Source organism: Sceloporus undulatus, chromosome 5 (assembly GCF_019175285.1).
Source record: "Sceloporus undulatus isolate JIND9_A2432 ecotype Alabama chromosome 5, SceUnd_v1.1, whole genome shotgun sequence".
Classification (NCBI taxonomy): Eukaryota; Metazoa; Chordata; class Lepidosauria; order Squamata; family Phrynosomatidae; genus Sceloporus; species Sceloporus undulatus.
The window spans coordinates 159600109-159621356 of record NC_056526.1 but is presented as its reverse complement, the minus strand read 5'-3'; the positions used below and the strand labels follow the sequence as shown (position 1 = coordinate 159621356).

At 39.8% G+C, this 21248-nt stretch overlaps 2 protein-coding genes across 3 annotated transcripts in view; both read right to left on the bottom strand.

Moving 5' to 3' along the window:
- Nucleotides 1-3937, bottom strand: part of CCNA2 (cyclin A2) — an 8597-nt gene extending 4660 nt beyond the window's left edge. For both annotated transcript variants that reach the window (XR_006104311.1, XM_042470888.1), the window contains exons 1-3: nucleotides 3653-3937; nucleotides 1931-2180; nucleotides 291-403 (exon numbers count right to left, since the gene is read on the bottom strand). Coding sequence is in view for 1 of the 2 variants with exons in the window: in XM_042470888.1 (XP_042326822.1) it covers nucleotides 291-403; nucleotides 1931-2180; nucleotides 3653-3847 (558 nt within the window). In the remaining variant the exon portion in view is untranslated. The remainder of the gene's footprint in view (nucleotides 1-290; nucleotides 404-1930; nucleotides 2181-3652) is intronic.
- Nucleotides 3938-5073: 1136 nt separating this feature from the next.
- The window catches only part of BBS7 (Bardet-Biedl syndrome 7), a 24263-nt gene continuing 8088 nt past the window's right edge, over nucleotides 5074-21248 (bottom strand). The window contains exons 5-19 of the mRNA XM_042470346.1: nucleotides 20951-21137; nucleotides 20484-20556; nucleotides 19803-19919; nucleotides 17277-17407; nucleotides 16319-16403; nucleotides 14440-14542; nucleotides 14071-14263; nucleotides 13467-13541; nucleotides 12025-12090; nucleotides 11641-11780; nucleotides 10583-10747; nucleotides 9190-9299; nucleotides 8991-9094; nucleotides 7129-7252; nucleotides 5074-6094 (exon numbers count right to left, since the gene is read on the bottom strand). Coding sequence (XP_042326280.1) covers nucleotides 5958-6094; nucleotides 7129-7252; nucleotides 8991-9094; nucleotides 9190-9299; nucleotides 10583-10747; nucleotides 11641-11780; nucleotides 12025-12090; nucleotides 13467-13541; nucleotides 14071-14263; nucleotides 14440-14542; nucleotides 16319-16403; nucleotides 17277-17407; nucleotides 19803-19919; nucleotides 20484-20556; nucleotides 20951-21137 — 1810 coding nt within the window. The 3' untranslated portion in view covers nucleotides 5074-5957. The remainder of the gene's footprint in view (nucleotides 6095-7128; nucleotides 7253-8990; nucleotides 9095-9189; nucleotides 9300-10582; nucleotides 10748-11640; nucleotides 11781-12024; nucleotides 12091-13466; nucleotides 13542-14070; nucleotides 14264-14439; nucleotides 14543-16318; nucleotides 16404-17276; nucleotides 17408-19802; nucleotides 19920-20483; nucleotides 20557-20950; nucleotides 21138-21248) is intronic.

The window sequence follows — 21248 nt, the reverse complement described above, 5'->3', positions numbered from 1 at the left end:
CAAGTCCACTAATGTTACAACTATTAGCATCTAGAAGACACAAGCCTGTCTGTTTTCATTCTGTGTCCTAACAACATTCTATGGACTTCATGCAATAAGCCCAAGGCATGGATCGTGCACAAGGTAGGAATCAGGTATGATGCTGCAACTCCAGAAAGATGATTAAACATACCAACTTCACATGTCTGTGAAACTAGAAGAATCCCATGTCAGTCCATGGCACAATGTTAGAGGGGATGGGAATTGATGACGTAGAATACTACACCCCCATGTATATGAATTGTTCTTACCTCCATTTCCCTAAGATATTTATAGATGTCTTCAATGTAATCTGGTACATGATTAACATTAATTCTGTGTTCTGTCTCTTGGACTATTGACATATCCATAATACTTGGTGACCCTAAAATCCAAAATATACATAAATCAAAAGGTGAAACTTATCTGTAAGGCAGGTAGCGGTTGCTATGAAGCAGAGACTTTATTCTTTCTAGACCAAAATTGTCCTCATACCATAATACAATTTTTGGTATAGACTTGAACAAGTTTTTAGTGACAAACTGTAACTCCTGCTTAAGCAGCAAGGCAAATTTGTGCTCAAACTCTACATGGTGTGCATCTTCCAGTCATAATTACAGTATTGTTTTACATTATGTGATTCCTGAAATGACCACAAATCCAGAGAATTACAGCTGCAAGGATTTACTGCCTGTATGACCTTAAATTCACCTCCCTCACAAACTAGACAGGTTTGTGAGAACCAAAGTTCTTTCCAGAGAAATGTCTGAATGCGCTCTCACTTTAAGATTGCGATGGCCAGGCTTGGTGTGATATTGCAACAGGCAAGAATAGCGGATACCAAATTAAGGGACAGCACATTTACTGTTAATCTACTGCAACCCTTAGGACTTCTGTGTTCAGCAACATGGAACAGGATGAGAGAATGGTGCTTGATCAAAGGTGTATTTTGGGGGAAGGCAACTTAAGGTGTACTCTCCCGCCCCATTCAAGACATATGGGGGATGCTGCTCTAGTTCCACAACTGAATTAGCTTTCAAAGGGATAAACATACTGGTCTAAGTTTAAATCTTTAAATGACATGAGAATAATTTGGTTCCAGAATATGCTCCTGAAACATAACAGTGGCTGGCCTGGTACAGCCTTGCATAGACAGCTGCTGTTGCAACAAAGCTGTTGGCTTCTATAATAGATGTATAGTCCTCCATAATCATGGATTCAGCCATCCACGGCTTGAAAATATTGTTAAAATATATAAAACTTCAAAAAACATACCTTGATTTAGCCATTTTGTATAAGGGATGCCATTTTACTACAACATTTTATTTGACAAGACTTGATCATCTGTGGATTTTGGTGTTCATGAGGGATTCTGGAACCAAACCCCAGCAGATATACCAAGGGCCCACTGTAGAAGCAACTAGAAAGTTTTTGTTTTTCAAAGCCAGAAACCATCAGATGTTAACTTGGTTTTTAGTTACAAGGTGTACGAACCTCTCCTATTACTGAAATCTATTATATTTGGATTCATTAGAATTGTCAAGACTCAACAGCATCACATATAAACAGGAAATTCCTGAACACATCAAAGACTCCCATTACACATACAATGGGCCTTTGGTATCTGCTGGGGTTTCGTTCCAAGATCCTCCACGGATACCAAAATCCGTGGATTTCAAGCCCCATTATATACAATGGCATAGTGAAATGGTGTTCCTTATATAAATTAGCAAATTCAAGGTTTGCTTTTTGGAATTCATATCCTTTTGGAATATTTTCAAGCCATGGATGGTTGACTCCATGGATAAAAAAATCTGTGGACATGGAGGGCCAACTGTAAACATGATGTTCATGTGATCAGCAAGTACTACTATTCAAAGCTTATGCGGAAATGAAAGAATATAGCCTCTACCAGAACTGAGATCCATTGGATTGTCTATAGGTGTCAGAGGCTTCCTGGTTCCTACTGAAGCAACAGCTGTCCTCAGGCCCAGGGCCTCTTCACTAGGCAAGGCCTTTTTGGATATCCGTTTCTTCTGCCTGGTGGCATCAGGCTCATCCACATGAATTGTGAAGGCGGGCTGCTTGTTCCCCATTTTGCCCAGCGGGACACCGAGACAGTTCTCATCATTTGTACTCCAAGGTATTTGGGAGAGTGGGACCTAGGAAGAGAGTTCACTATTAGTAATCAAACATTCAAGAGCAGGCTGGTGTGAGCCAGGTCCAAGCCAGTCAACCTGACTTAAACCTACTTTACAAGAATTCAAAGATACAGCCATGTTAGCCTATAGAATCAGTATGTAGAGAGATCTTGTACCACCTTTTAGGCTAACTGAAAGAAAGAAAAGATGGCAGCTTTTCATAGGCATAGGAAGCAGACTTTGGCCTACAAAAGCTCATGCTGCCAACTTCTTTCTTTCAATTAGTCTCAAAGGTGCTACAAGACCTTCCTACATGCTACTTTACAAGGTAGTGGTAGGTTTTCTTCCTACAAAGAGGAAAACCACTCTGCATCTCTGAGCCATGAATGGGATAGCACAGCGGTAAGATAAGCAGCTCTGAATTGCAGGTGGTCTTCTTCAGCTCCGCCATGAAACCCACTGGGTGGCCTTGGGCAAGTGACACTCTCTCAGCCTCAGGGGAAGGCAATGGCAAACTTCCTCTGAACAAATCTTGCCAAGAGAATACCTTAGAATACCTTAGGCTGCCGTAAGTCGGAAACAACTTGAAGGCACCCAACAAACAAAAAGCTTAATGGCCAAGCTAAGGAAGATCACTTGCACTATTGTTTGTTGGGTGTCTTCAAGTTGTCTCCGACTTATGTTGACAAAAGGTGGCCCCATCATGGAGTTTTCTTGGCTAAACTTGCTCAGAAAAGGTTTGCCATTGCTTTCCCCTGAGGCTGCCCAAAATCACTCAGTTACAGTTTAATGGCCAAGCCATTCTTTGTGTCCCTTGGAGTCATTTCCACATTAAGGCGAAGGGAGTTTTCTTCTTGGCAAGGCTTGCCATTGCCTTCCTTTGAGGCTGGGAGCATGGGGCTTGCCCAGGGCCACCCAGTTAAAAGCTTAATGGCCAAGCTAATGAAGTCCACTTGCAAATAACCGGGTGACCCTGGGAAAGAAAGAAGTTGGCAGCATGAGCTTTCCTGGGCTTCAGTCCACTTCCTCAGATGCAGGCCTCTCTGGGGCAGAGTTGGCGCCCAAGCCCTTCCTGGCCTCTCTGGGTCCCGCCACCACTAGGCCCTACCGCCCTTGGCCTTCCTTCATCTCCCCTGTCCCTCTCTCCCTCCCTCCCTCTTCAAGGGCCCCCAAGGAAAGGAAAAGGCTCCCTTCCAGGTTCACCCTCCAGAGGCAAAGAGCTGGCGAAGATAAGGCAACAGGGGCTGCATCCACACTGGAGACGTAACCCGGTTTGGCTCCGCTTTAACTCTTTTGTGTGGCTCTTTGCTATGGAATTCTGGGAGCTCTGCTCCGCTCTGGGCCCACAACAAACTCCCAACTCCCAGAATTCCATAGCAAAGAGCCAGACAGAGTTAAAGCGGAGCCAAACCGGGTTATTTCTCTGAGAGGCCATTCCAAAAGCCCCGCCACGCTTTCCTAAAATGGCGGGTGGGGTCTCCCTCCCTCCCTACCTGGGTCTGGGCTGAGGAGGAAGAGGAGGCGGAGGCGCGCTGGTTGGCCTGCAGGAGCCCCAGGGCCAGACGCTGGCCATAGGCGCCAGGGAGCTGGGCTGCAGCGGCTGCGGTCCCCTTCGGCCCCGGAGGGATGTTCTCCTGGTTCTCCAGATCGGAGGAGGCGGCAGCGGCGGCGGAGGAGTCCGTCATCATGATGGCGCTGCTGCCGGGATCGGGAGCCGAGGAGGGACCCTTCCTTCCGCAGCGCGTCCTCTTCGCTTTCTCTCTTTCTGGGCCCCGCCGTTCAAGTAGCCCGCGACGATTGAATCGGCCAATGGGAAGAGAGGCGTTGCTGACGTCACGGCCACGGGAGCCCGCGAGGGCCGAAAAGCTCCACTGGGCGGCGGCGGCCCTCTAAGGCGGGGGCGGGGCTTCTGTACTCGTTGCCATGGCAGCAGTTGGAGTGAGGCCTAGCGAGGGAAAGGAAGCCTCCTGGGAGTTGTTGACTATAACATTTTAATAATATTTATATATTTATTTATACCCAAAAGGCTATCAGAGCAGCATACAAATGGTTAATTAGACCTTTCCCTGTCCTCCACTGCTTTCTCCCTCTTGTGTGCCTCTTCAAGGCCTTCCCGATTTAAGGCCACCCTATCATAGGGTTTGCTCTAGAGGGGTTTGCCATTGCCCTCCTCTGAGGCTGAGAGAGTGTGACTTGCCCAGAATAATTCAGTTAAGGTTTCATGGCCAAGCTAAAGGAAGACCACCTCCATCTTTTGTTTGTATGGTGACCCTATAATGGGCAAACCTTGTTTCTTGGCAGTTTCTTCATCCCTTGGCTGAGAGAGTGTGACTTGCCCAGTGGGTTTTATGGCCAAGCCACCATTCGAACCCTGGCTTCCCAGTGACTTAGAACACCAGACCACTCCGTCTCAGTGTTCTGCTCAGGTCCACATTCATACCTGTGACCTCCCTGGCAAAGTCCATTCATCTGGCATGTGGCCCCTCTCCTACTGCTTCCCTTCACCTTTCCTGGCATTGTTGTCTTTTCTAATGAGTGGTGCCTTCTCATGATGTGGCCAAAGTACAACAGTCTGTTTTGTCATCTTGGCTTCCAGTGAGATTTCTGGCTTGATTTGTTCTAGGGCCCATTTGCACTCTTCTCCAGCACTTCAAATGAGGAGGGTTTGTGAACAATACAACAGAACAATACACATGCAAATCACTCCTGCCTTCCCGGGCTCACACAGTATATATATACCCAACTTTTCCAGGCAAGCATTCTCTGAAGATGCCAGCCACAGATGCTGGCGAAACATCAGGAAGAAACTCTGCTAGAACATGGCCACATGGCCCAAAAACCCCACAAAAAACTATAAAAATGTATTCTGATGTTCATTCACTGTACGGAGAAGGTCAGAAAGGTTCATATCACACACGATTTCAAAATTTTATTTATCAAATAGATTCTGAATAAGCACAAAACCAGTCATATTTCTAATAAATTACTTCTTTCCTATTTACATATGTAATTATCTTTAATCAATAAGATAGTGCTATATATAGACAGCTCCTGACAGACTGTATCTTGGATCTGGGAGGGGACTTGCCATATTACCAAGAACAGACTGCCTTTTTCAGTGACTGGCTAATGTGGGGCTCTGCTGCCACACCAGCTCATAGCTGATGGGCACTAATAGTGTTTCAATAGATAGGGAGTGTGTGTGGATATTTACAGTATGTCCTTCTATTCTGTGATTTTCAGAACTATGCATTTCCTCAATGTCCTATACTGGGCAAGAATGGTGCACAGAATATGCCATGCCTTTGTGGCCAGTAAACACAGTGAGATTCAAAATACAGCTTTGTCTTATACAGAAAGTACTGTATGTAACCCGCAGACTCAAAATCTTCCAGCTTCCAAGGATAAATCAGAATCCAAAATCAGATTCTTTAAAAGCTAATGAACTGGGAATGTTATCCACTTTCTTCTCTAAATAATGTGGCATAAAATATATTAAGAATATATATATGTTAGATTTCACGAACAGTCTTCTAGTCCTACCAATCATCATTAAGCTACAAATCCCATATACAATTTCATGTATGGGATGTGATAACTGGCATCAGTCAGTGGTTGGGGTTTTCCTTAAAAAAATGCCTAATAAATGTAAATAGAGACCTTCCTTAGATATACTTCATTCAGTACAAATAAAAAAGGCATTACATTTAAAATCCTGTAAACAAAGATTTGGTGTTGCTATCTTCATCTTCTACATTCACTTTAGAGAGATTTCATAGTTGTTTCTGTCCTTCCAGTTCATGAAGCACTATCAAAAAAGGCAAGCAGTGTGCTTTGATCATAGCTTCCCAAAATTTCCAGGAGAAGAGGAACTTTGGTTTTCACATTAGTACCTTTGAATTTAAATTTATCGATGAACAGATCGGTAATCATACCTGAAAATGTTTTTAGAAGGAGATTTAGTATTATTTGCATAAGATGGGTTTTTAAAACAACAATCAGAAAAAATGTACTGTACAAAATTAAAGGTGCAAAATGAGATATTTCTCTGCAATTATGTTGCTTTGTATGCAACATGTGGCAAAATGTCTAGAAAAATTAAGCATCTTTTCTAAGAAATCTGAAATGCAAAACAGTATTTAAAAACCCACCAAATTCAATGGCAAGTTTGTCATTTATTTCAGTGGAAAGTGTTCTGCAGGCAGGATGTTCTCACATGACACCTTATATTTGCATTTGTTTTCGTTTCAGTGAGTGCCAGATGTATAATTTCTGCCCTTCAATATGTACTTTCTTCTTCTGAAACTACACACAGAGTAGTACTGAGGATAGCAATAAGAAGGCCACAGGAAATTTAGAATCTTGTCGAAGAGCTGCACTTCATCATTAGCTCTAATCTGCAGCCTGGATGCACACAAAAGCCAGACTCTTATTGGGACACTGCACTAGCAGAGCTGCTGGTTCTGCTAACAGAGGTACTTGTAATGGGGCTGTGTAAGAACAAGCAGTTCCCTGGTATGAAACATTTCACAGGGCTGCGCTGGGGCACAGTTCCCCCTGTTCTCCCCTCCACTTGCTGGTCACTTCCCTCTTCTCCACATACTGTGGAATAACACAGACTACAGTTTTCCATTCCACTGGCTCTCAGCAGGATTCTTGTCTGATATATCTAGACTTCATTCACTAACCCAAGATACAGATCCATGTATGACAAAATGCACAACCCTCATCTCCTCCTTCATTTGAAATGGAGTACTACTGCATTTGAGGGAGGTCATGTGCACGCCTCGCAGCTACTGCATGTTCTAAAGTACTGCCTTAAAAACTGGAATCTCTCCCGAATCAAGGGTAGATAGAAGCACAGTTTAAAAGGCACTGAAACATTTCTATAATGAAAATGCATCACTACTCAAACCAAGCAAAAGCAATACTAGAGAGAAAAGTGAGACAACTGTGTTAATGAACTAACCATAAAGTCTTTCTAGTGATGTAGGTTGTTTCTTGTGCTCTTGGAGAAGCTGCTCAGCCTCCTCCAAAATGCTGCGGTACTCTGGAATCAGGAAGTCTGTATTGCCTTCATGCACCTGTAACTCCTTAAATGAAAGATAATAAAATGTTAAGGGTATTAGAAGGCGATCAAGCTTAAGATTTATGGATTCAATAGGAAGCAGGAAGAAAATAGATAAGATTTCCATGGCCTTTTAACTAAAGTGGTGTTCATAGTTTCTGGCCACAAATGGAACAGCAATCTCTTAACACCTTTTCCATAACCATACTGTAAACTGTTTCCCACAGGACACATATCGAAGTTGCTATCTGTTCAATTTTATTATTATTAACATGCTTCCAAGGAAATCCTAAATATTCATCAACCAGATCAGTTATTTGGGGGGAACAAGTATAAAATAGTGATCTAGGCAGACAAGCATATGCTATGAATCAAGGAACAATCTGGCTTGGTGGCATGCTCAGTTCAAGAATTTGGGAGTACTACTGGAGCCAAAGTGACAAGTTCATATAAAGCTCCACCTAATATTCCACCAGGATCATATTTGGTTTTTCATATTTATTTATTTCTCACGTTTTTGTTGATGTGTGCTTTCAAGACGTTTCCCACTTATGGAGACCCTAATGATGACCTAAGGCTCATGGGGTTTTCTCAGGCTATGATGTGTGACACGCCCAAGGTCACCCAGTGGGTTTCCATGGCTGAGTGGGGATTTGAACCCTGGTTTCCAAAGTCGTAGTCCAATGCTCAAACCACTATGCCACGCTGGCTCCTTTGCTTTTCATACACAGTATATTAATTTTAAGGCACAGGCACATTCTAAGATTGCAATTTTAATTTATAGTTTAGAGGAGGTGGGCAAGGTTCAGTTCTTCAAATGTTATTTGAGTGCTGCTTTCAGCACGCCTTGCCATTCACTATTCTGGCTACTGTAGATGGGAGTTGTAATCCAATGTCTGGAGAGCTGTTCTTTGCCTACCTTGAGATTAGATTTTGGAAGGTTTGTAGCAAAAAGCATTCCAGAATACTTTTGCAACCATCCATCCACGACTATTCTGATGTTAGGTACAATTTACAGAACACAGGTGCAATAAACAAAATAGGTAACTTTCTTACTAGTTCAGGCTATTTACCCATCAGACTCAGCATTATCTAGTCTGACAAGCAGTGCCTCTTTATGGTTTGTGGCAGAAATCCTTCCCAATGTTTACTGAGGCCCTGAACAGACAGGCCCTTTGGCACGTCCTGATGACGTGCTAAGGTTGCCTCAGGGCGCTGTTTTCAGACGCCCCACAACCCTAGCACGTGACGAGGGCGTCAAAATGGCGACGCACTGTACACACATGCCGCGCGGCATCCGCACGGCACCTGCGCAACGAGTGCACCAGTGGCACACTGTGGTGCACTTGTTACGCCGCCACAGTGGCACAGAAAGAACCTGCTTTTTGTGGGTTCTTTTTCTGCCGGTGGGAAGCCTCGCCGCTTAGGCCTGTACCCCACCTATGTGAATCTTAATTGGAGATGATAAGGAGTATTCTTGGGACTTTTTGCATGTACAACATATGGTCTACCACTTAATTAAGGACTCTTCCTTATGAATTGTAGCTGTATTTGGTATTGGAATATGATTTTTAACATATTAGTCTTGCATATTTTCCATCTGGGTATCTATTATTATATTTCAGAAAAGCAAAACAAAAAAAGTTAATGAAGATGACAAAAACCCCAACACATCCAAAAGCAGAAGACACATGAAACAAGCAAATCTGTCACCAACAGTCCCCCCATAATGCATGTAACTTTGCAGCCTGCCAAAGACTTACTTTTAAAGCATCTATTAGTTCCACTTTTTTAGCCAACATCAGCTGGTATTCTAATTTTGGATGAATTAACTTCAAGGTGTGGTTCACAGATATCTCATTTATATCTAGAAGACAATCACAAGAAAGTAACTAAATAGTTTGAATGATTTTTTTTAAATAAAATGGTATCTCAAATGAAAAGAAAAAACGAAATCCTTACCACATGATATATTGAGATTAATTTTCCTTTTAGTGGCTTCTTTAGACAGCACATCTTTTAGAATAGATATTGTTGATATATTGTCAGATTTGAAGTATCCTTCCCCTTTTCTGTATGAAGGATTTTGGAAATGTAAAAGAATAACGTGATTTTGGAAATGTAAAAGAATACTTGTATAGGATTTCAATTTTAACATCAGTAACCTGAACAGTATGCAACTATGGGACGAAGCAGACAGCCCCAAAAGTCTGTGCCAAGACTGCACTGCTGCTGTTTTCCCCAGGACCGCAGCAGCCTCATGTGCCCCGCCCTGATTGGGGCCACCGCCATGGTCCTCAACCGGGTGCCAAAAAGGAGTTATATTTTACCACTCCTTTTTGGCCCAGTTCTTCTGCAAAGAGGCAGGCGTGGTGTGGCATGGCTGCTAGCTATGTTAGGGTTGTGTGGCGTGTAAACACCACACCCCCAACGCAGTCCGGAACCGGCACTTTTGGCTCATCTGTTTTGGGCATATATCTCCCTATCTCCTCCTCATACAAAAAATATATTTCCAGAAATATATTTAGAGGACTAAATACTATTTCTAAACTACCGGGAGGGGGGGGGGAATAAACTTTCCAAATTATTCCTTGGAGTCTGCATATATTGCAGTGCTAACTAAGGTCTAAAACACATTGCAGAAACAATCCAGTTTAAGACTGCTTTAACTGCCCTGGCTCATTGCTAGGGAATTCTGAGAACTAGCTTTGTGAGACACTGAGCCTTTCTGACAGAGCTCTGGTGCCGCAATAATACTACAGTTCCCAGCATTCCCTAGCACTGAACCAGGGTAATTAAAGTGGTCTCAAACTTGATTATTTCTGTAGTGCATTTTAGACCTTAGAAACTCTTTCTAAATCTTATTAAAATTTGGAACACTCTAATCCTAGTATGATTATTTTGAAACAAGTTCTGTTAAAATCAGTTGGCCTTTCCCCAACAAAATATTTTTTAGGATTAAAGGGTACAGAAAAGAAGAAAAAACTGCAGAGACAACCATACTGACTTAAGTAAAAGGACAACAGTGAACATTTTAAATGCAATAACTCGACAGTAAGGGCTGTCCGACAGTGGAACAAACTCCCTCGGAGTGTAGTGGAGTCTCCTTCCTGGAGGTCTTTAACAGAGGCTAGATGGCCATCTGTCGGAGATGATTTGATTTGGATTTCCTGCAGGCAGGGGGGTTGGACTGAATGGCCCTTGCGGTCTCTCCATCCTACTATGATTCCTATGATTCTATGATTCCTGAACATGCATTACCTTTCCTATGCACGATTGATATCTACAGTTCAGCATCTTGTTTGCTACCTTTTAAACAAAACAGTGTGCTTCAATAACTGTACTTCATTTTTACCGGTAAGTACATTCAAGCTGTGTATCCAAAAATGTGTTCTGAAAGTAGAAGCTGACACTCTCTCCCACTGGTGTCTTTTCAGGAACTTCAGGCAAGCAAAACACAACCCAGGAGTGAACTTCAGCAAAGCTGAACTGGCCTTTAAGGGTTAGTGTATTCATGGGTCTGCACAACAACAAAGAATATTTGTTATGACAGAGTAACCAACTTATTCCCACAGTAGCTAAAGCTAAAAACAAAAATTTGTGTTTACTGATAAACTATAGAAAGCTCAGAACTGTTAGTCATTAGAAGACAGTTTGATCCATGAAGACACAATTGCAAATTTTATTTATTATCCTGCCTTTCTCTTAGCACAGGATTCAAAGAGAGCCAATAAATCTCCACTCTTATTTTACTAATTTCTATTCTTCTGTTAAGCAAGACTTAGTAATGGCAGATCATATTCAAAGGTTTGACTCAGCAACATAAAGCCTGTTACATAATTCAAGGTTAGGTTAGTGTCTTGCTCCTACACACTTATGTGGAACCAATTCCAAGAAAGTAAGTGAAACCTGATCTGTCTTTGAGAAAAGATTTGAAATCATAGTTGTTAACAATATGTTCTCACATACGACAATAAAACAGCTGAACAGTACTTGCCCATGTTACTGTTTTTACACAAAAGGGTAGAGAAGGAGAGATATCTATGAAATCTACAAGAATACTGATTCAGCAACCATCGTTTTCCATTTTTATATTTTCTTCAGCTTTTAAAAAGTTTTTGGAAGCAGATATATTTTTACAAAAGTACACTACACAAACACAGTTTCCAGCAACATCAACACAAATTTCCATAGAGTGATCCACAGGAGACTTTGATGAAAATAGCTCCCATTATCAGAGGAAGCACCTTTCTCTAGTACCATTGTTGGATGAAGATGCTCTGAATCCAACCCCATAGGTTTTCATGACAAATGCTATAAAATAAAGTTTTGGCTAAACACTAAACTTCCATAAATCTCTTGTAAAAACAAGTTAAATATAAATTAAAACCATACAATTGGGCTCAGAAATACCTGTCACGATCAATACAATGTGTCCTTTGATGAAGTGAAAGTGGCTTAATTTGATATTGTCGAACTTGACAGGTTTTTGGTTGAACTCTTGGTGTTACATACGCTTGCAATGTCCCATACCGACCTTCAATTGATAGAATCTGTTCATTGAAATAAAGAATAAAGATGAAGTTTCTTTAAATTTAGATCAATAATCAAACATAAAAAGTTCTAAAATATAATCAACTCATTAGCAGAAAAATAAAAAATCATTTTCAAGACATATTTAATCATGTTATATGTTTGTAATTTAGATTACAGTTCAAGAACAGATAATGAGGATGTTCACTGTTATTTAAGTAACAATGAGTTCTACTGACATGTTTAAATTATACTGTATTTTACCTTGAGTTCAAGCCTTGTAGTATTTGCATGACACCGATATGTGGCAAGGAGGAAGTTGCCATTGGGCTGTGGAAGATTGAACATTGGAAACAGTAAGCTTGTAAAACAGGAATTCTTCATTCAGATATGATTTTGTTCATAACCAAACCCATCTAGATCATATCAATTTTATTCAAAACCAGCCATGGTTGGCCTAGTGACTCCCCTTCTACCTATGAAACAACAACAGGCCCTTAAAATGGTACACATGGGGTTGAAGGATTCTGCTAAATGGGGTGGGATGTGGAGTGGGGCAGTTCCTGTAAAGCAGGCAAGACACCTCCCACAAACGATTCGCAGAAAGTGCTTTTGCCTGATTTGGGAGTATTCCACTTCACACTGGAAGCCCCCAAACCTCTACGTACCATTATTGGAATGCCGGATGGCTTTCCTTTGGGGGAACAGGATGGGGAATTTGCTTCTGTTGAGCCAGCTGCAAACATGTCCAACTAAATTAGTCTTATACTAACCAGGTTATTGCATGGGCTTTAGTTTATAAAGGTTATGCCATAATAAATATGTCATTCTTTATTTTTTTTAAGGTGTCATAATACCTCTTGTTTATGATTCAACATCAACGTAAGTTACTCATCTGGAAACTACTAGAACAGGAGGCACCCATTTGTTAGTAATAGTGTATTTCTTATCTTCTCAGCTATTGTCCTTCAAAAAAGTTAAGAAATGTACCTGAGATACTGGAAAGGATAGTTTGTTCTCTAAGATCCAAAACACACCACAAAAATAATCCAGTCTGAGACTGCTTTAACTAACCTGGCTCAATGTTAGGGAATTCTGGGAACTGTAGTTTTGTGGAGACATTTAGCCTTTTCTGTCAGAGAGTTCTGGTGCCACAATAAACTACAACTCACAGGATTCCCTAGCACTGAGCCAGGGTAGTTAAAGCAGTCTTAAAGTGGATTATTTCTGCAGTGTTCTGGACCTAAATTAGGTATATACCTCAAAGTGAAATCCCACATTTATACCAATAATGTGCACATTCATAAGATACTGTCATTCTTTTTATCTTGTTCTCAAAAAAATAATTTTTCTTATGGCAATTTAACAAATAACCCAGCACCCACCCCAGAAAATAATCATAATTAAAACTCAACAAGTTTTTAAGGCTGTTCTTCTAAGCATACATGCATCAATTCAGGTACATTTAATTTAGTATTGACTAGATTTATATCTTCTTCTTCCTTCAAAATCCTCAGAGCGGATACCACTGAAGCAGATTACAGAATTTATGGCTGCTCAACCTTTGATAAAATTCTTATTCAAAACCAATATTTTGCAATCAAGTAGTTTATAAAATTATCCAATAAAACCTTACTGGGATACATTCCAGAGAATTAATTACATCTTCAGCATAGTGTCTAGATAAGATCTAGAATTGTACATACCTCTGATTCACAATCAACAACACTAACCACAGCTGAATTTTTATCCACATCCTTTAGGTCTATTGGAACATCACACTATGGAGACAATTTAAAAAGGGGGGGAGGGTGAACTTGTGGTAATTACAAAGTCATTCTCTCTCTTTAGGTCACTTATGTTGCCTTAGAAACCTTGTGATAAAAACATATATTCGATCATTGCCAATAAAATGTATGCTGCAATGCTTGCTTTCTGCTTTCCTTCACATTTCTTTCCTTATTTGCATATCTGTTAGTTCAAGAGTGAGCTATTTTTTGTCCCAAAGAGCCACACCCAATATTGACTGGGAGCCAGGAATTTCATACACAAACTGTAACTGCCCACCTCCCTCCCACATTCAAGACACAGGGATGGAAAGATTTAAACAAGTGCATCATGTGGCACCAGTGTCCATGTGAGTTCTCAGGCAGTATGGTAGTCCACATAAATAAAAATTTCTGATGATTTTCTACTTTGTGCAATTATATAATTGTAAGGTAAACAGAACTTCACAAATTAAAGAAAGAGGTAAAAATAAAAATTTCCAGGTGCCCCAAGTTCAAAAAGCAGATTTAAACAATGTCTTACCTGTAACAAGATAGTATCAATTGCTGCCTGGACCTCTAAAACAAGGCTGTAGCTGGCATCATCTCTATTTAGTGTAAATTTATCATTTATACTAAATGTTGGGACTGCTGACACAGCAGTGCTGGAAAGAGAAGATTGCTGGTATTTTTCACGTTCTCGAAGCACCTTGTTCTGTAACTGTTCCAAATCATTCCTATTGCACACACACACACACAAAAGAATGTTGAGTAAGCTTTAAGTTTTCCTAGTGAACAACTTTGTGTTTTGAAAGTTTAGATTTTGTTTTTCCCACTTTCAGGTAATCAGAAAAAATTCCATAGATGTTAAAGATCATATTCTGATTACATTTTAATATAACAGTTCTGTTACCTTAACGATAAAACCTTGTTCTGCATGTCATGAGATAGCTTTAATCCATCCCCTGATCCACACTCTCGATGAATCGGCTCTGTAGTTAATCCTGACACCCACCCTGAAATATACACATAATTATGAAAGATATATAAATAATTATGAAAAATTGATATTCTCAAATTGATAGCAAGTGACAGTGTTCCAACCAGAAATCTTAGGTCTAAGACTTCAACCTAATCTACTGAGCTACCATGCTAGACTCAATGCCTCCTTCAGATGCAGCTCTAGTTAGCATAGCAAAGCATCTTCTGCTTGCTCCACTTCAGAGTCCAGCATTTCTAGTATAAACTAATGACTTCAGGGAATTTGAGCTGGAGAACACATTTATCACAGGCATACAAGTAAAACAGTATCAAAGTGGAACACAAGTAAAACAATAAACTCAGTTTTAAATTATTCCAGACTTAAAACAATTATAAAATAAACAGGCTAAAAATATACACCAGAAACAGATGGTTCTGAAGGGCGGCTTGATGCTGCCTCTTTGAACGACGGATCGAGGATGCGGCAACCACATGCCACAGTCCTGATCTGACTATTTGCCAGCTTAAGAAAAAAGCGGCAGAAAGACGCTCTTTTTTGAGCCAGCAAAAAGCTGGGGTTTTTTGCTGTAGCATGTGGCATATAAACACCGAGCTGCCGGAGCACTGCAATGCTGCCCATTGTGTGGTCAGGCAGACAGCGGAAGCTGGCTTGGGGGTGGCATCGGGACATGTGGCATCTAAAAGCCACGCCCCCACGCCGCCCCGAAGCCGGAATATTGTGCAGGTCTGTTTGCCCATTAGGTATTTACTGTAAGACCATGGAGCACACGTTCCTGGACTTAACATAAACAGCTGAAAAGATCTCCTTTGCTTGATGTGGCTTGCGGCTGTTAAGGTGGGCTGGGGCATACTTGTAATCATGGCAATAGTGCCATATCCTCAAGAACAGATAATTTTGGAAAGGGTGAACAATTCATAAGAAGTACCTTTGAGACTAACTGAAAGAAATTAATGGGCAGCATGAACTTTCATAGACTTCAGTCCTAGACTTCAGTCTACTTCCTCAGAGGAAGTAGAGTCTAAAGTCTACGACTGAAGTCTACAAAAGCTTATGCTGCCCATTTCTTTCTTTCAGATAGTCTCAAAGATACTACAAGATCTCTCCACATACTGATTCTACAGACTAACATGGCTATATCTTTGAATTCATAAGAAAGCCAGGTTCAAAGTGTTACTCTGCCACAAAATGCACAGGATGTCTTTCAGCAACTCAGTATCCTTTAAAGAATCTGAAAGGGTATTAAAGGCGCGGTACAAACCTCCAACATGCGGCGTACCAGTGCCGGCGTTAGGGTTAGGGAATGCACACCATGTACATGGCTCCCTAATCCTAAGACATCACGGCAACGTAACAATGGCAGTGCCCTGTATACATGGGCGCCGCAATTGTTATGTAAGCACCGTGCAGTAACTGCACGGCGCCACGCAGCACTTATGTAACCAAGTGCACCAGTGGCGCACTTGTTATGCTGCCACTCCAGTTTAAAAAGAACCCGCTTTTTGCAGTTTCTTTTTCCGCCAGCGGGAAGCTGAGTGGTTTGGCAGTTGCGGCTTCTCTCCGGAGGAAAAACCGCCACTGCCAGCCTGGACCTTCAAGAAGGTATGTACCGGGCCAAAGTAACTAGGTAAAAATTGTGCCACTCTTTCATAAACCTGTATAATGAAAAAATAAGTTTCACTCCATTAACTCATTAACTCCATTAACTCAAATAAAAAATATTGCAATTATTTTTTCTCTTAAATGTATGATAGATACATCCATGTTTTTTGAAACAATTTTTAAAAGAAACCTGAATATGTTGCTGTTATTATCTCATCATAGCCTTCTTTCCCCACACAGCCACCTTGGACAGATGTGACACTTTCTGAAAAGGCCTAAAAATAAAACGCAGACAAAAATGAAGTACAGTTTTTCTCCCCTAGATTTCCTATTTCAATATTTTAAAAGCTGTAGCTATTGTGAAGGAAAACATGCACAGCTTTAAAACATGATTTTCAACAGTGCCATGGCACTGGCTATGGAGATAACACATGGAAGACAAGTGCTTAATAATAAAACAGAATTATAAATGGAGAGGTAGAAAAGGCAAAGGATATAAGGAATGGAAAACCAACATTCAAGTCATTGAGTCGTATTCTTAGATCATCTTGTAAGACACTGAATAAAACAACCTAAAATGGATGACTGTTACATGTCAATACATCATATTGCACATGGAGAACATATGTACACCACATATGATCCTTGAACATTCTCAGGAGGAATTCTGCAGCTATGCTAACATTATCGGCAAACTTATACCCACACAATCACACTGCTAAGTATGAGGGGACTTTAAACTGATTTCACTCTAGGCATACAAGACTCAGTTTTTGTTGGGTCATAGTCTGAATCTCTGACATTTAAGTGAAATGTTTCTATTAATGTTTTTTGGTGGGTTTTTCGGGCTATGTTTCTATTAACTTTAGCACATCAATGCTGGACAACATCTAGTGCTTAAATCCTGAATCTGGAGGTAAAGATAGAATATAATTAAAGTGGATGAGTATGGTACAAATATATATAATACATACGGGAATCATCCTTAGGCAGTTGTGACCAAACCTGTATCCAAACACTAGCATAAGCTCTTACAAATTATGGTGGAGAAAATATGTAGAAAAAAATTAATACAGAGCATTTTTTTATTTAAAAATGTATTTTAATACATTCTTACATAAGGCAATAAGTTTCCACAATAAACTTACATATTCATATTTGAGAACAGGGCTCCTTGAATTTTCAAAGTTATAGACTTCTAGCATTCCATCATCTCGACCAATAAGCAATTCCTTAACTCCATCTCCCAAAATGTCAAAGCTGTCCATACATAAGACCCCTGGAAAACATAAAATGAAACATGTATCCAATTCAAACTAGAATACACTTTCATCTTTTAAATTTTTATAGCAATGTATGCCACACCAATATCACTGACCATCACCTGATCTGGAAAAGAACAACTTTCTCACTCCAGAAAAGGCAAGAGATCAGCTACCGGTACTTTACAAAAACAATCCCATACTGAATATTATAATAACATATTGTGGGTTAGTTATTTTATGCACAGACAAACATCCTCTGTCACATGTCCCTTTCATAGCAAACAAGACAGTATACATGACAAGATATTTCTTCCATATGAAATGTAAACTGGCCATACCCAACAATTAGTTTGAAACCTGAATTCACAGAAGTTTAACACCTATATACATGAACACACACATATAGATGCTGTGGGGAAATGTGTTCGTTTCACCAATCTATTTCTATACTGAAGTAACATGAATCTAGGGCATTACTTTATTAACAGGAATTACATTCACATGGCATTGTATGTATCATCCTCTAGTGTGTTGGTTTTGGTTGCGGATTATCCATTTGGATTCTGGTTTATTTCTTGTTTATTCTCTGGTGAGAACCAAGCTTGAAAGGGTTATTTTTTTGGATTACAACTCCCAGAAATCCCAGTCAGTATGCAATAATCTTTGTGGTTTCCATGGCCCTAATCTGGCGCTCAAAGGGACGGCGTAGAGCCATCTGTTTTGGCCCTTAGTCATCTTGACTTCAGGCTTAATTTGCTCTAAGACCCATTTATTTCTTTTTTTATCAGTCAATGGTATCTGTAGAACTCTTCTCCAGCACCATATTTTAAATGAGTTTATTTCCTTCCTGTCAGCTTTCCTTACTGTCAAGATTTCACAATCATACACAGAAATGGGAAGTATGATGGGAATGGACAATCCTAATTTTAGAATTCAGTGCTACATCTTTACATATCAGGATTTTGTCTGGCTCCTTCACAGCTGCCCTTCCAGGTCCTAAATGGTCTTCTGATTTCTTGACTGCAGTTTCCATTCTGATTCATGACTGAGCCAAGCTATGAAAAATCTTGAACTATTTCAATGTCTTCATTGTCTACTTTAAAGTTATATAAATAATCTGTGGTCATTATCTTTGTTTTTTTAATGCTAAATTGTAAACCTGCCGTTGCACTTTCTTCCTTGACTTTCTTTAGTAATCATTCCAAGTCTTTGCTATTTTCGGTTAGTAGTATGCTGTCATCTGAATATTTTTAATTGTTGATGTTCCATTATTTCTATCCAGTTGCATTTTTTTTACAACTATGAAATCACAGGGATATAAATTTGCCTCTTTTTAACTAGATACAACTTGGCTTCATGCAGATTCTTGTATGTTACCTGCATTTAACAGAAAAAAACTAACAAAACAGATGTCTTAAATTGGGGCGGGGGATCTCTACTCCACATGGTGTCCCAACCCAACTCTCTGGGCCAAGACCAATTCCCCAGGACATCATTGTTTTGTGGCATCTCAGTGTTCATAAAGTTTTTTTCCCTTTCCAAAGGTTGAAATCCTACTGTTAAGCATGTTATTGGAAGTTACAGCTGCACCAAATTGTTAACTCATCTCTCAGGGAGGGCCGTTTACCATCTAGTTTAAAGACGGCCATTGTGAAACCTTTATTAAAAAAGCCCTCCCTCGACCCCCTAATTCGAAATAACTATCGGCCTGTCTCACTGCTGCCATTTTTAGGGAAGGTGATCAAGAGAGCGGTCCACCCCCTATGGTCAGACACGAATTGGCAACTTTGTCAGTGTGGAATACATTTACCTTTTTATTTTTAGCCCCGCTACTTTGTCTTTGGCCCACAAAGGGAGGACCATTCTAGATTTCAATGTTTAGGCTAACAGAGGTTCCCTACACTTAAATCAGCATTGATCTGTGTTAAGCCTATGGGATGGAATCCGACAGTATCCATTTCAAAATGGAATGGGAACTGTCAGTGGAATGGATTAATCTGCTTTATGATAGCCAGCTATATCCACAATCTGCTCTAGAAGACAGGGTAACCCTTCAGAGCAGATTTCATAGGATACCATAGGGACTGAAGGAGGAAGGACTAAAATATATACTTTGAAAGGCATGCAGGAAATGGAAGGAAAATTATGTTTTTCATCTAGAGCTTCCCAAAACCATTTTTTAAAAGTATAATGACAGAGACCATTTCCAGCCAACATGGTGAATGTATTGCAATTGAATGCCAGAAGCAAACTGATGGTAAATTCCATTGTTTTTAAGAGTAGACCATGAGCCTGTTATTTCTTAAGAGTTATATCTTAGATTACAATGATAAAGGGAGTTGTCTATTTCTTTCATACTGCAGCAGCTGTAGCATGACATGATCTGCAGAAAAATGTTAAGAAACTTACCTCCTCTTTTTTTCTCATTACCAATTTTCCATTTTTCTACTGGAGAAACACCAGTGATCTGTATCAGACCAATTTTACCATCAGATGTTCCAAATAGAACCTCTTCGCCAGAGTCACCTAATAATAACAGTTAAAATTATTATGAACAGTAATTTGTTAGGATTCTATAGAACTTATAGAATTCTGTATTATATGATTCAGAACTGTCAGTTATTTACTTTAATGAAAAAGTCTCCTAAAAATAAAGATGGGTAAGAAGTCTCCTGACACTATAGAAATGTGCCAATAACAATATTAAAAATGATTAATTAGAACAAAGATATTTGACAATTAAAAATCCACCCAAATCCAATTTCACACTAGGGAACTGAAAATCCCTCTTTGTACAAATGGCTATGCAAGAGAGTCCATAAGAGGGTGAATAACTGGCCATATAACATCTTAGTCAATTAATTTGTACAATCAATTGAAAATCAGTTACACTGTGCACAACCAGATATACAACCACTTGCCCAATAAAAACTATATTACAGTAGTTACAATCCTTGAGCTAACTAACTCTGAAAATATACAACTAGTAACATGGCAGACTTTGGGCTTTGGACTAGCACAGATATAACTGTATACAGGCTTGTGTGCTTTATTAAAATCAGTTACTAAAAATCAGTAAACTCTGCTTACCTCCATTTCCATCCTTCAAAGCCAAAACAGCGGGTGGACCAGGAACTTCCATTTCATATAGCAAATCTGACCCCTCAGGAAAAAGAAGTGGAAACACTGTTAACTGTAATGTTTGACTAGTTTCCCCCCCTCTTATTTTAAATAAAAAGAAAGAGAAGGATTTATAAAAGCAACACTTTCTAAAATGTAATATTTTGTTCCTCCTTTTAGTACAGTATAAAACTGGGACATAATACATGCAGTCCATCCCAGAGCCACAATCTTAATCTGCAGTCGGGCACATTTACACCAATGCAAAAAGGACAGATAACGATAAGGACAAAGGAAGATGACATTTAAGAACAACATGGCATGCAAAGGGTAAATATTGCGTTTTTAACTCAATATGTAAGTTTATTAAACTGTCCATTTCATGAAGGAAAACCCAAGAGTTCTATGAATAATAGCAATAAACAAATAAGTTTTACCTGCAAAACTCTAAGAACTCTGTCTTGGCATGCCAATATGGGAGTAATGCAAGAAAGTTTCTCTACTGGAAGACAGATAACATCATTGATTTTATCTCCTGATAAGTAGTAGTGTTGGTCCTTACAGTCACAGTAATGGTTATAGATATAGCTTGCACCAAGAAAAAGATCTGATCCAGAAATATGCCTAAAATGATCCAAATGATTACAATCAATAAAATATTGATTGATTACAATCAATCAAATATTTCTGATCCAGAAATATGCCTAAAATGATCCAAATGATTACAATCAATAA